General features: G+C 32.7%; 1 protein-coding gene across 1 annotated transcript; it reads right to left on the bottom strand.

Moving 5' to 3' along the window:
- Nucleotides 1-8895: 8895 nt before the first annotated feature.
- On the bottom strand, nucleotides 8896-11930 carry LOC123266110. Its single transcript, XM_044730141.1, has 4 exons — nucleotides 11138-11930; nucleotides 10791-11036; nucleotides 9735-10649; nucleotides 8896-9584 (listed from the first exon to the last, which is right to left on the bottom strand). The coding sequence occupies exons 1-4, from the start codon at nucleotides 11928-11930 to the stop codon at nucleotides 8896-8898; spliced, it is 2643 nt and encodes an 880-aa protein (XP_044586076.1).
- Between the last annotated feature and the right edge of the window lie 3347 nt (nucleotides 11931-15277).

Raw genomic sequence — 15277 nt, 5'->3', positions numbered from 1 at the left:
ATTTTTGGGTCTCTTTTATAACAAATTTATTTTATATTTCATAAAGTTTATAAATTTTTGTAAGATGAAAATGTAAAGTTCCTGATCACACTAACTAAACAAACACTCATCATTGTATTTTATTAAAAATGTTAAAAAAATTATAAATATATTAAATCAATTCAATCAACTATAAAATTTGATTAATTTTTTTCATTTAAAAAATATTGAATGAGCTTTATTCAGCTCCGTCGATAAAAGTAGTATATTCGTTTGATTTGAGTAATGTAGTTAGCAAGCTCTGTGTTGGTAAGCTTGGTCGTTCAGTACCAATTTCTCTTTGTTGCTCTGCTTTCAATGCTTTGTTCTATCTTCTCGTCATTGTCTTTCTTTATTGATACTGATTGTTATTTAAATTCGTTATATTATTAATTTAATTTGCTTATAGTTAAAATATATAAGTTATAAATTTTATGATCACAATGGTGAAAACAGTGTACTTGATTGGTGATGTATTAAGTGAATTTGGTGGAACAAAATTACCTTCATTGAAAGAGGTTATGTCACTTTTATTTTATTATCTCAAAACGAAAAATTTTTCAGTGAAAGAAAGCATATCAACCACTGTCAACAAAGTTTTCGAAATTTGGTGTGTGGCACAAATCCCGACAAGAGAGAAAAGATCTGCTTTTTTAACACTAATCTCAAATCACAATCGATGGAGGAATTTACAAAAAAACTGTAAGAGGAAAAAGTCAAAATCTCAAAAAAAAAAAATGAATCCCTTTTTCGGGACGAATTAAATAAACTATTTGATATAGCTCATGCTGATGTGTTAAATTTACTGGATAAAGAAAAAAGATTATTTTATTTGGGACAAAAATCTTCCAGTCGATGTGGTTTTATTTCATATAATTCTCAACCAATTCCAGAAGATGTTGAAGATATGGATGTTGATGTAAGCGATGAAAATAATAACTACAGTAATAGTGATAACAATAATGAAGAGAACATTGATATCAATTATAATAACAATAATGATAGTGGTACATTTGATGTCGGAGAGTTCGGTAATGACAATGTTGACTATTCTTGTACAGTTGAGACTGATAATGTTGTTAATCATGAAATATCAAGTCAAACATCTAAGTTATCCCAGAAATCTTTGGAAAGTAATACTTCTCGTATAATCTCTGATTATGAAGATAAAATTCCAAAACAACAAGTCCCTAAAATTGATCTAATGACACCAGAACTTGCTGCGGCTTTGGATAGAGCTAATGTGAGTAGTAGGTCGGCGACTTACATTTTTGCTGCTTTATTATCTAGCCTAAATATTGATAGTGCAAGCGTAAACTTCAGTCATTTGACTATTCACCGAGCACGGGAAAAATTTCGCAAAGAAGCGACGTTAAATCTGAAAACTAATTTGAAAACTGATAATTATGTGCTACATTTTGATGGAAAACTGTTGTCAGATATTACAGGTATAGAACAAGTTGACCGGCTTCCTATTATTTTATCATCATCAGGTAAATTTCAACTGTTAGGAGTCCCCAAACTAAAATCTGGAACTGGACAAAATCAAGCTTCAGCTATTATTACAACAGTAAAACAATGGAATATTAATACTGATGACATCGAAGCATTGTGTTCTGATACTACAGCGTCAAATACGGGTAAATTACTTATTAATTATTAATATATAAAGCGTTTAGTTATAGTAATGTTAAATGCTAAATTCTTACTTTATTTTTACAGGAATCAGAAATGGTGCGTGTGTATTAGTAGAAAAAGCTCTAAATCGACAACTGTTATACTTGCCATGTTGACACCATATTTTTGAAATATACTGGCCTGTTTCACCTGGCCCAAACGTTCCAATTTATCAGAGATTTAAAAAGAAGTGGGATGAAATTGATCAATCAAACTTTACGGCTGGTATTTATGACCAAGAAATTTTGGAAGTTATAACACCAATCAAAGATGAAATTTTGAAATTCGTTAATAATCAAATAGAACTAAAATTTTTTAATCCAGCGCTAAAGAATTATCAACTGATGTTAAAGTGAAACATGAAAATTTATGAAGTTCCGTATAATCATCCATTTTACTCTTAATAATTAACCCCGTTGTAAATAAAAATATTGGAAATCAATTTCACATGATTATTACACTCTTAATCATCATTAACGATTACAATTGCATTTGTAAAATATTTTGTAACTTTTACTTCACATCAGTTGATAATAATTAATGTTCTCTACTTTGAGGTTGCAATGTAATTAATTTTATTTTGACTTTGAACTTTTTTTGTAGATGGATCATTGTCGTGACGATTACCGTGCTACTACCACAAATATTACATTTAAGCATCCTGGAGCCGTCCATCATGCAAGGTAGATGGCTAAAGCAATATATAGTTTAAAAATTTTTAACTTCCCGCTAAAAATCTCAGATTTTCAAAAATCGGGAAGTTATTGTTTTTACCCCGTTTGGCAAAAATCGAGTTTTCATCAGATCTCGACGTTTGAAGGTCACAGGAAGCTTCCCTGACTACCCCCGCGATGTTGTCACTATGTCTGTATGTATGTATGTGTGTGTGTGTGTGTGTGTGTGTGTGTGTGTGTGTGACTATGTGACTCGCTTATAACTTTTGAACGGTTGAACCGATTTCATCGCGGTTGGTGCCATTCGAAAGGGCTACGCTGAACTTAGATTTCCTGAGAATTTGAACCGATTCGGACCGATAGATTTTAAGAAATCTTGAAAAATCTTAAAAAAAATAAGAAAAAAATCATTTTTGAAAGTAGTTTTTTTGGAATATCTTTTAAACGGCTCTATCGATCAACTTCAAAAACTAATCCGCCCTTAAGCTTGAAAAACCACGCCGATCGGCGTCAACCCGATCAAAATCGGTTGATTCGTTCGAGAGATAGCGTGAACGAAAGAAAACCGAAAAAAGTGTTTTTTTCACATAACTTCGTCATTTCTTCTCGGATCACTTTTGATAGCATAATTTATAGAGCTTAAAAAACCGCGTCGATTGCCGCCAAAAACGTAGAAATCGGTTAATTAGTTCAAAAGATATCGTCAATAAAAGATTTGAAAACAAGTGTTTTTTTAAAATCACTGCGACATTTTTAACTTCCCACTAACAAAATCGAAGATTTTCAAAAATTAGGAAGTTATTGTTTTCACCCTGTTTTGAAAAAATCGAGTTTTCATCAGATCTCGACGTTTTAAGGTCATAGGAAGCTTCCCTGACTACCCTCGCGATGTTGTCACTGTGTCTATATGTATATATATATATATATATATATATATATATATATATATATATATATATATATATATATATGTGTAACGTATAGTTTGAGACACCCTATTTTTTTTTTCTTTAATTACGTTAAAAATACAATTGGCAATCGGGGATGAGAGTTTTTTTTTTATATATAAATTTCAAAGTTAAAATTTCGAAGACTGTCTCCAATGTTTAAAGCATTCCTTATAATTCAAGGACATGAGTTCAAAATTTTGATACAATTTCGAGCGAATGTATTGTTTGAGGACTTATGTGCACTTTGAGACCATATATATATTTTCAGGTCTGTGCTGAAAATTTCCACTTATTTTCAAGACATTCTTCGAAATTTATACATATTACTATAGCATAGATTGCTAAAACTTCTGAGGACAGGCCTCAAAATTTTGTTATCATTTTTAATAATGTCTTGAACTTTACACACTTCTTTTAACTTCCTGCTAGAAAAATTGAAAATTTCCAAAAATCGGGATGTTATTGTTTTTACCCCGTTTTTCAAAAATCGAGTTTTCGTCAAATCTCGACGTTTTGAGGTCTTAGGAAGCTTCCCTGACGATTCCCGCGAAAGTGTCTGTATGTATGTACGGATGTGTGTGTGTGTGTGTGTGTGTGTGTGTGTGTGTGTGTGTGTGTGTGTGTGTGTGTGTGTGTGTAAACCTCTCATAACTTTTGAACGGCTTGACCGGTTTGATCGCGGTTGGTGCCATTCGAAAGGCTTCGACTAAACTTAGATTTTAAATACAAGTTGGACTGATTTGGGCCGATAGATTTTGAGAAATCTTAGAAAAACTGCGAAAAAATTTTTTTCCAAATGTGGTTTTTTCCGAATAACTTTTAAACGGCTCGACCGATCAATTCCAAAAACTAATCAGCTCTTAATCAATTTGTGTTTAAAAATGTATCATAGAATTTGAAAAACTGCGTCGAATGTCGCCAACCGCCTGAAAATCGGTTCATTCATTCAAAAGTTATTGCGGTTTGAAAATTCAAAAAATAGTGTTTTATTAAACTTCTATCAGACTTTTGAGCTCGGAAAGCTCAAAATTACACAAAAATTATGTTTTTCGAGCTCTTTGAGTTTAAAAACGTAATGTGCGATGTTGAGCGCTTAATTACGAAAGTAGCGGGAAGTTGCAGGGATGGCCTTCAGGGTCAACCGTTTTCCTAATTTTTTTATTTAGAAATGAATTTCATCTTACTAAATCAGAAATAGCTGGATTACGAGAACTTAGTTTATTTATCATAATATTCTATTTAAAAGCTTGGTATACTGCGCCGTGCGCTATAGCAGCACCTAATAATGATTTAACTTTAATTAAAGAATTAATTTCATATAAAAAATTTAATAATACTATTTCACGGGCATGCTCAGAAAAATTAGCCGATCACTTGTGGTATTTAAATAACTAGTTGTCTGTTTTATCTCTCTTTGACGAAACTGTTTCAGTTGAAACAAAAAGAAGAATAGTTCATGCTTTAAAAAACTGTAAAACCAATGAAACTACAACGAGTCGTTTTATAATCGATAAGAAAAATTTAGAGTCATTATTAAATAAAGATCTTAGTCAATTTGTATCTATGAGATCGATAAATCTGTTTAAATCGTTTGATTTGTCGTATGATTTCATTGATGAGGATGTAACTTTGTGGCCTCAGAATCTAAATTACAAAAGAAACTTGGAGTATTTTGAGAAACTTCAAGTTGTAAATGATGTAGCAGAACGCGGCGTGGCATTGATAGAGCAGTATAATCGATGCTTAACGAAAAATGAAGAACAGCTTCAGTATTTATTGCAAGTAGTGACAGAACACAGAAAACGATATCCTAATTGCAATAAAAATAATTTTATAAAACTGTAATATTTTCAAGTTAGAAAAAATTTTATGAATTGTTGTTAAATATTGTTTTTTGTTATAAAGACTTAATTGTTTAATAGAATTTATTAGTATTTGGTAGAAAATAAAATAAATTTGTTATAAAAGAGACCCAAAAATCATTTGTTTGATAGTTTTAACCTTTATATTTATGTATTTGTACTTTTTGTGAGTTACGTATGGAGTAAATAAGCAAAAAAAAATTAAAATCTCAAAGTAACAGAATTCAATTGATTTTATAAAAAAAAACAATATCAATATAAAGTATGATTTTTTTTTGCAATTTTATTGGAAAATATTTGAAATTTTTGATTGGTGTTATTTTTGATTGCAAATATCTTTGAAACGGTTGATCTGAAGAACTTTGACCTTTAGACGTTTTTTGTAGAGCGTGAAATTTCCTATAAGACCTCTCCCTAGGATATTGCGTAAACAAGCCATTCCGAAGTAATTAAAATTCAAAAATAAAAAAAAAGTTTTCTTGTGTTATTTAAATAGAAAAATTACGAATGAATTGAGGCCAACCTTAATATTAATGTTAAGGGCTCTCATAGGCGCCAAAATTTTTGTTTTTAAATGTACTTTCAACTTTTCAACACCATTAAAAAAAAAAAAATTTTTTTTTTTTTTAGAAACACCCTAATATATATCTTCTTCTAATATATAAAATTCTCGTGTCACAGTTTTCGTTGCCATACTCCTCCGAAACAGCTTGACCGATTTTGATGAAATTTTTTGTGCTTATCCGGTATCTATAAGAATCGGCCAACATCTATTTTTCATCCCCCTAAATGTTAGGGGTAGTCCACCCCTAAATTTTTTTTTTATTTTTTAGACAAAATTTTTAATTTCTATTTTTTTATGATACAACATACAAAAATACATACAATCCTCAATTTTCACCCTTCTACGATCAACCCTTATTTTTTAATAGCCATTTTAGTAATTTGATCATTTTTCCTCTCCGGTCGAAAACTGATCAATCGTCATTTAATTAGTTATCCCCGCCAGATGTCTACAGGTCTCACTTCTGACCCAGTAAACAGCACGGAGTAGGGATGAGAACGAAGCCGGTCTCCTTTCTTTCTCACTCCCTACACAGTTGTAGGCCATCATTATTGTGTATGCATCAAGTGTAGTAGTAACGTTGACAATTATTATTTTGCTATCTCAGTGTAACTCTCATATTAACTTTTAATCATTCCTATTTTATCAATAATAATTAAATTATCAATTTTGAGTGTATTTTGCACGATTAGTTAATCAAGTGATTTTATAACCTCAAAAGTACTCAACACGTGACACGAACTTCCAATAACAACGGATTTTGTGTTGTAAGTATACTTTTTTTTATTTATATCGAAAATGTTGTTGATCTTATAAAAATGTAATTTTAATTTAATTTTATTAAAAAAATGTAATTGAACAATTAAGATTTTCATAGTTTCCAAAAAATCAATCATTATGAATCTTTATTTTGAAATGTCAATGGAAATATTGGTTGTATGAAAGAATTATAAGAGACAATGTTTTCATAAAATTTAATTTTTTACTTTTGTTTGAAAAATTTTTCCATAAAACTTATATTTTTGTTATAATTTCATAAATTAAAACTAATCATTTCAAAACTGCGGCAAAAATCTTGGCCCTAATTATACTTTTAACATTTTTCATCATTAAATAATTTCATTAATTCTATTTATGTATGTTTTGTACAGTGAGCAATGTCAAGAAACCGCAAAGGGGCTGATTTGAGCCGCAGTACAAGTAAAGCTCGAAACTTGCGAAATAGCAGATCCGAAAGAACAGAAGAACAAATCCACCAACAAAATACTGATGCACGTGTCAGAATGGCGCAATTGCATCAAGAAGAGCCAAAAGATACACGAGCTGAACGCAATGAAGTCAGAAGATTAGAACAACGACAATCACGCCGTTTCACAGTCAATAGACGAAGAACAAATGACCAACAACGACAACAGGTACATCGAGCATTTATATCTGATTCATTCCTGCGTCTAGCATTCCAGTATGAGCCCGATATTGAATATTAAAATATATATCAAAATAATTTCAATAATAAACACTTTGCTGTCTGCAAACGGCAAACAAATCCAAGTACGAGCGCTAATTGATCAGAGCTCTGAGACTTCACGAGCAAGTTCTCAAACTATTCATGTGCAGTGTTATTTTGAGCCCTTCTTGAGTTGCATCACATTACATACATAAAATTCACACAATTATTGAGATTAAAATATTACATAATCTACACAAAGCAATCATTCAAACCGAATTCTTTTCACTCCTTTACTCCACATAAATTTCATCCAATCAATGCACACCTTTGAAATCAGAATCTCAAATTCAAATCATCACTCGATCATACAGTCCACTATCTCTCCACAATCTATCCACTGTCAATCTCTCGCAATCTTCATTCAAACTCACAACAAGCTACATTGTTCACTTCGATTTACAGATCATATTTGAAACGAGCGAACTAGCGAACGAACGGACGAGCAAACGAGTGTACGAGTGAGCAATTACTCAAAACCGAGTCCACGAGTTCCTCCCGAACTCCTTTTCACCTCCCGAAGCCAGCTTCGCACGGTTGGAAGTCAACCTCCCTCCAGCGGTCATCTTCAGACAACCACCAAAATAACTCCACGCCAGTTTAACTTCCTTATAATCTTGCTGGGACCAGATTTATTAATATCAAATACATAATATTGTTGTTATTAAAATTGTATTAAAAACCATACACTTCGAAATATAAAATATAAAATCAAACATAATATCAAATCAAATATAAAATTATAAAAAATATAAAATCAAACATATCAATGAAGTCAAAATATATATCATAAATTAGATCTCCAATTATCTTGCTTCGTAATTTGAACCCGCCCCGGCTGTGCAACGGTACGCGATTAGTCATTCAAAAATTAATGAAAAACGTGATCGAAGTCAGGATTTTAAATGGCAAGTTCAGAGGTGAAAATATACTCATACCACGGATTCCTATTATACCTACAGATGTGCCAATTCAATTCAAACGTATTCAGTTTCCGATTAGATTGGCATTTGCAATGACTATCAACAAATCCCAAGGTCAAACAATGTCTGTTTGTGGATTAGATTTGAGAACACCATGTTTTTCACACGGACAATTATACGTGGCATGCTCTCGAGTGGGTAAACCATCCAGTTTGTTTGTGTTAGCTAAAGATGGACTAACAAAAAATATTTTTCACGCTATAGCATTAAGAGATTGATATTGTTTAATAGTGTTACTGTCGTAATTGTTTAATTAATGATATATAATTTTAAGGAATAAATTATAATAACTTAAAAATAATGTTTGCCTTTTATTATTTTTATATTCCCTTATCGTTCACAGCGCTCCATGCTTATTTCACGCATATACCACATTCTTACATACATACAATATACACATTCTAACATACATACATACTTACAATAAGTAAGCTATTTTTTGTCTACACTAGAAATTATTAGGAAATTATTTATATGGCAAAACAACGTTTGCCGGGTCAGCTAGTATATATATATATATATATATATATATATATATATATATATATATATATATATATATATATATATATATACACCGTTTCAGCACAGTGGCCATGGACGATTGTTTCTTAATGTTGCATACTGCGTCAGGGTTATTCTGAATATTTAGTGGCAGCTTAAATACTGAATGAGCTGTTATTAATTAGCGAAATAACGAATGTTTTGCCAGTTCCACCCGGTGCATCCAAAAAGAAGAACCCACCTTGTCCAGCTGAAACTGCGAGCATAATGCGATCATAAATGGTTCTTTGTTCCTCATTCATTAGTGGGACATTGCGGGCAACAATCGCTGCCATTTCTACAGTACTGTACTGCAGTTCACGATTCATTTCAGTATTCATTAAATCAGATGCAGTTCGATTTGGCGAATTCATACCGAAATTACTAAGTGGTAAGTTGGCAATGACAATGCAAAGATCCTCAATAACAATCAATGCTTCATTGTACATTTCGTCGCTGAATGTTATGGTTAGATCGTGGCACCGTATACGATGTTGATGCAATATATCATCAGTCATTGAATCTTTGTGATTTTCCCATAATATCTGTGCTCGGGCTGGGAAACATGTAGTCAACACTATAGCGAGTAGTAGACGAATTTGTATTGCTGTACAGTTCAATGCAGCTTCAGCAAGCATGCATTCCCACTGGTTGTCGTCTTCCAGCAAGCCGAGTGCAAGGCATGCATCTTTATACGTTGGATATTGTTGCCCATTCACTTTACGTATATCTTGAAATGATAATGGGCCAGTAACATTAACCAACAACAGTCGAAAATAAAAGCACTCCGTGTGTCTTGGATTGACTGTAAATAATCGCCCCAAGGCGTTTGATTTAAATAAATTGAGACATGCAGCAACTGGTGAGCCTTGTTAGCGGGGCATCCATGTTTCTGTTTGAGTCCATGTGAAATAGCGTGGTACTTGTGAATAGAGTAATGTTCGTGCAAAGGAACCAAAATCATCCGCACGATTACACAATTCAAAAAATGCAGTGAGTGTAGTTTTAGGTGGATTTATTGCACGATCAATTGCTGTCTCGTTCGTGAAAAATACACGCTGACCGTTTTCAAGATGGATGGCTAACTGAACAACTGCTGGATCCCGTTCATGAATTGGAAAACCAAAGATACGCCAAGCAGCTTCATTGGAGCTGATGTACCGACCAATTTGGTAAAGCGTTATTTCATCGTTTTTATTCACTGGAGGAGCATTCACATTAGTATTTTCCACTCTCAACACAGCCATATCACTGCCTTTATGGACATACTTGCAAATGTATTTGATGCTCTTCACAGAACTGCAGAACTCAACATTAATATGACCATTATATGTCTTGCTCAGCAGAGGCGAATATGGCACCACCCAACGATTGTCAATATCAATGTCTGTGTTGATGATATTTTTAATAAATGATTGTCCGCCATTTTCAGGATTTCTTCGACGATATATTGGGTATCCGTCGACATTTGTGACCGTATCATTGGTAAAATCTTTAGGGAAATTTTTAGTACATTTTCCATCAGCCATGCAAGGCGATGAACTATTAAGAGTACCACATGGACCATGAATCATGTTTGTTGTAACAATATCAAACAGCAGTTGGTCAGTGGATGGATCTGGAATTTCTGCAGAAATGATACTATCGATTTCTTCAGGACGGATTTTGTCGATGAACCAAACCAAAATGTGTGCATGAGGTAATCCTCGCTTTTGCCACTCAACCGAATACATCCAGCAACGTGTGGGACCAAATACATGTGATTTAGTAATGAAACTTATTAAAGTCTTCAACTTTTGTCTGAACACACGTGCTGTAATGTCATGGCGATGTATTGCATTTTGGCCAGGCAGTAGCAAAGATGTAATCTCTGGTCATTTTGGATTACATGTGAACGTGATAAATAAACATGGTCGTCCATATTCGCGCACAAAAGTCAGAGCATCCTGTATATATTCTTGCATATGACGTGGACTGCCTACGTACGATGATGGTAAAATGACATGGTTACCAATTTCGGCGACGTCGGCGTTGTTGTTGATAGCGTCTCGCAAATGAATGTACTCTTCCGCGCGCAGCTTTTGTTGATTATATCGTAAGTATCGTAGTCGTTCGCTCTCAATCTTCGCGTACATGTCAACCATGAATTGTTGACAAAGCTCACGACATCGTAAAATGACGTAGTCCAGGCCACGTCTAATCATTAATCGGTACGCATAATAATCCTTTGAGCTAACGTTCTTGTTTGTTTCAGCTCCTGTAATATTTGTTCATAAAAATTAATTTAAATTTATTACGTTCAATAATTTAATTGTTTTGTTGAATGATTAATGATCAAATTAATAATCAATGAAGTACCTGATACGAGATCTCGTTGTTTTATGTTTATGCAATATCCGTCTTGTCCCTTCCAGAATATTAGCGGATATTGGAGAGCGTCATATGAACGATGTGTGTCAGCAATGAACTGAAGATTATTATTTCTTCTACGAATCACAATTTCTCGTGCAGCTGTACAATCGCCAACCGTGATTCCAGCAAAATCATCAACAACGGGTGCATTGAATCTACGAATATGCTCTCCAGCTGGTGTTTTATCAGGATTAATGACGATAGCGTGATTATCGCTTTGTAATTGGTGCATATGTGATTTGAATATTTTCAACAACTCGTTGTGCTCGTTCAAAAGAGCATCTAGCTCGCTGACGATGCGCCTGGCATAAAGTGAATCAAGGTTATTATAATCACAACGTGCATTCACGCGATTGGCAAGTGCGCTTCCGGAATCCTCGCCGCCCATAAAGTAGATTTGTAAGAATTTATGTGGTTCGTTTGGCATTGGCAGCAGTGAGCCCATTTTATGATAAACTTGGCCTCTGATTTTGAATGTAGAATTGAATTGTTGACCATTTGCATTAGTATTTCGAACTATTTCTGTTGCTCCGAACCATGTCATTTGAAAGCATGAATTGAATCTTCGGATTGACTTCAGGAACACGTTAGAATCTGGATCCGTGCCGATAAGTAAGCCGTTCAATGGTTCAGGTGGTGTTTCAATTTCAGGTAGTTGCACTTTTCCTGACGCGCAACACACCCCAGCTGGCTCATTTTTGAATTTCAGAGCATGACAATGCGGACATTCCTTGTCCATAGCACCAATTACCACTTTTGAATGAGCATAATATTCAATATCGGGCTCATACTGGAATGCTAGACGCAGGAATGAATCAGATATAAATGCTCGATGTACCTGTTGTCGTTGTTGGTAATTTGTTCTTCGTCTATTGACTGTGAAACGGCGTGATTGTCGTTGTTCTAATCTTCTGACTTCATTGCGTTCAGCTCGTGTATCTTTTGGCTCTTCTTGATGCAATTGCGCCATTCTGACACGTGCATCAGTATTTTATTGCTGGATTTGTTCTTCTGTTCTTTCGGATCTGCTATTTCGCAAGTTTCGAGCTTTACTTGTACTGCGGCTCAAATCAGCCCCTTTGCGGTTTCTTGGCATTGCTCACTATACAAAACATACATAAATAGAATTAATGAAATTATTTAATGATGAAAAATGTTAAAAGTATAATTAGGGCCAAGATTTTTGCCGCAGTTTTGAAATGATTAGTTTTAATTTATGAAATTATAACAAAAATATAAGTTTTATGGAAAAATTTTTCAAACAAAAGTAAAAAATTAAATTTTATGAAAACATTGTCTCTTATAATTTTTTTATACAACCAATATTTCCATTGACATTTCAAAATAAAGATTCATAATGATTGATTTTTTGGAAACTATGAAAATCTTAATTGTTCAATTACATTTTTTTAATAAAATTAAATTAAAATTACATTTTTATAAGATCAACAACATTTTCGATATAAATAAAAAAAAGTATACTTACAACACAAAATCCGTTGTTATTGGAAGTTCGTGTCACGTGTTGAGTACTTTTGAGGTTATAAAATCACTTGATTAACTAATCGTGCAAAATACACTCAAAATTGATAATTTAATTATTATTGATAAAATAGGAATGATTAAAAGTTAATATGAGAGTTACACTGAGATAGCAAAATAATAATTGTCAACGTTACTACTACACTTGATGCATACACAATAATGATGGCCTACAACTGTGTAGGGAGTGAGAAAGAAAGGAGACCGGCTTCGTTCTCATCCCTACTCCGTGCTGTTTACTGGGTCAGAAGTGAGACCTGTAGACATCTGGCGGGGATAACTAATTAAATGACGATTGATCAGTTTTCGACCGGAGAGGAAAAATGATCAAATTACTAAAATGGCTATTAAAAAATAAGGGTTGATCGTAGAAGGGTGAAAATTGAGGATTGTATGTATTTTTGTATGTTGTATCATAAAAAAATAGAAATTAAAAATTTTGTCTAAAAAATAAAAAAAAAATTTAGGGGTGGACTACCCCTAACATTTAGGGGGATGAAAAATAGATGTTGGCCGATTCTTATAGATACCGGATAAGCACAAAAAATTTCATCAAAATCGGTCAAGCCGTTTCGGAGGAGTATGGCAACGAAAACTGTGACACGAGAATTTTATATATTAGAGATATATCAGGGTGTGCCAAAATGTAACTTCCGTGGAGAAACTTTTAAAATTGGAATTTTGAGTTCCACTTTTAACAGCAGCTGTGTTTGGGCATTTCCTGAGATATTTCGGGTTGAGAGAATTCATTTGATTATTTATAGGATTTTTAACAGGAGATTTAATTGGGCACTTCCGGCCAAATTTTGAATTTTCACCGGAAATACCCAAACTAAGCTTCTGTTAAAAAATTCTATGAAAATCAAATACATTGTCTCACACCAAAATATATCAGGAAATACCCAAACGCAGCCCCTGTTAAAAGCAGAACTAAAAATTCCAATTTTAAAAGGTTCTCCACGGGAGTTATAATTTGGCACACCCTATTATATATATATATGTATACATAAAAATGCATGTGGGTACTCAAATGAAAGGTCTCGATGAGTATAACATCAGGATGAGGTTATATCTTGAGAAATGTTAATAGTTAAGAAGAAACAAGCACATTTCTTTATTATTAACATTTTCGAAAATATAAGTTCATCCTAAAGTTATACTCACCGAGACCTTTCATTACACTGTAAAAAATTTGCGGAGTGAACGCGGAGTGAATGAAGAGTAAATGATTTTTAATTGATTCACTCCCAGCGGGAGTGATATTTACTCCGAGAAGGAGTTAATTTTTATAAATAATAAAATTCACTCCGCATTCACTCCCAAAATAAATGAATTTAGAAATAAATAAATTTTTGTAAAGAAAATATTTTTATAAACCCTTTTTATATTTAATTATTAAAAATTTAATTTATTATTTTTAATAATATTTAATTTTAATTATTATTATAATGTTTTTATTTATTTTCTTTTATAAATTAATTATAATTAAAAATTGTCAAAAAAAATATGTAGATATAAATATATATACTAGCGGACCCGACAGACGTTGTCATGTACACCCATACAGGACAATACGACGGGGCCAGATGTGGGCCATGCTTGGCGCAATGCTGTCTATCTCTGGCCTATGCTTGTAAACCCGCTTTGGCCCAGCCTTGGAAGAAGTCTGGAGTGATAACAGGGTGCCAAGCTTGATTGCCTAGACTGGCTCAAGCATGATAACCAAGACTGGCCCAAGATTGTTAACCAAGACTAGCCCAAGTTTTGAAGCCAAAGCAAGCCCAGGCTTATTCACCACTATAGAATTTACTAAAAGAAGTAGATTACAAAATATTTTTAGAATTTAATTGTTTAATGTGAAACCAAATTAGTATTAAGAACCCAATTTCGAATAAATTGAATTCTCTGAAATAAAATAATAAAATTCTACGAAACCGTTAAATTATTTTGTATAAAATGAGTAGTTGTTAGTTGAAATTATAAAAAAGGAACTTTTTAATTGTCAATAATTTATTCCAATTTTGATGTAGAGCTAACGCAAGTTTAGACGACTAAACTCTTAATTTAGACCTTACCTTTGCTAATTATAGAAATAAAGTGAAAATCACATTTACCCTAACTGAGATTCGAACCCGAGCCGTGCGCTTGCCAGACCGACCACTAACCCCTACGCCGTACGACCGATAAGTTAACGCATATCTCACCATTCATATAAGCTAAATTTATATGGTGACAGAGTGTGACGGTTTATTATTTATATAATTTATGTTATTTAATATTGTGTTTTAATGAAAATTATCTATTTTTTACAAATGTTTATTAATTTAAAAAAAAAGCAAAAGTCAAGTTCTTACATTAACTTTAAACTTTTTAAATCGTTTTGTATATTTTTAATATCATATTATAATATTTTAATTTTTTTTTTTAAGACCATACGGTATCAATTTTGACGATATACAATTGTTTTGTTGAAATAATAAATTTTCAATTTTAGCATTTGCTATCAAATATTCGTTAAGTAATAAATATTTACTGTTCCAAATT

The sequence above is a fragment of the Cotesia glomerata genome, linkage group LG5 (assembly GCF_020080835.1).
Source record: "Cotesia glomerata isolate CgM1 linkage group LG5, MPM_Cglom_v2.3, whole genome shotgun sequence".
In the NCBI taxonomy this organism is placed as follows: Eukaryota; Metazoa; Arthropoda; class Insecta; order Hymenoptera; family Braconidae; genus Cotesia; species Cotesia glomerata.
This window is presented reverse-complemented; position numbering and strand designations above follow the sequence as displayed.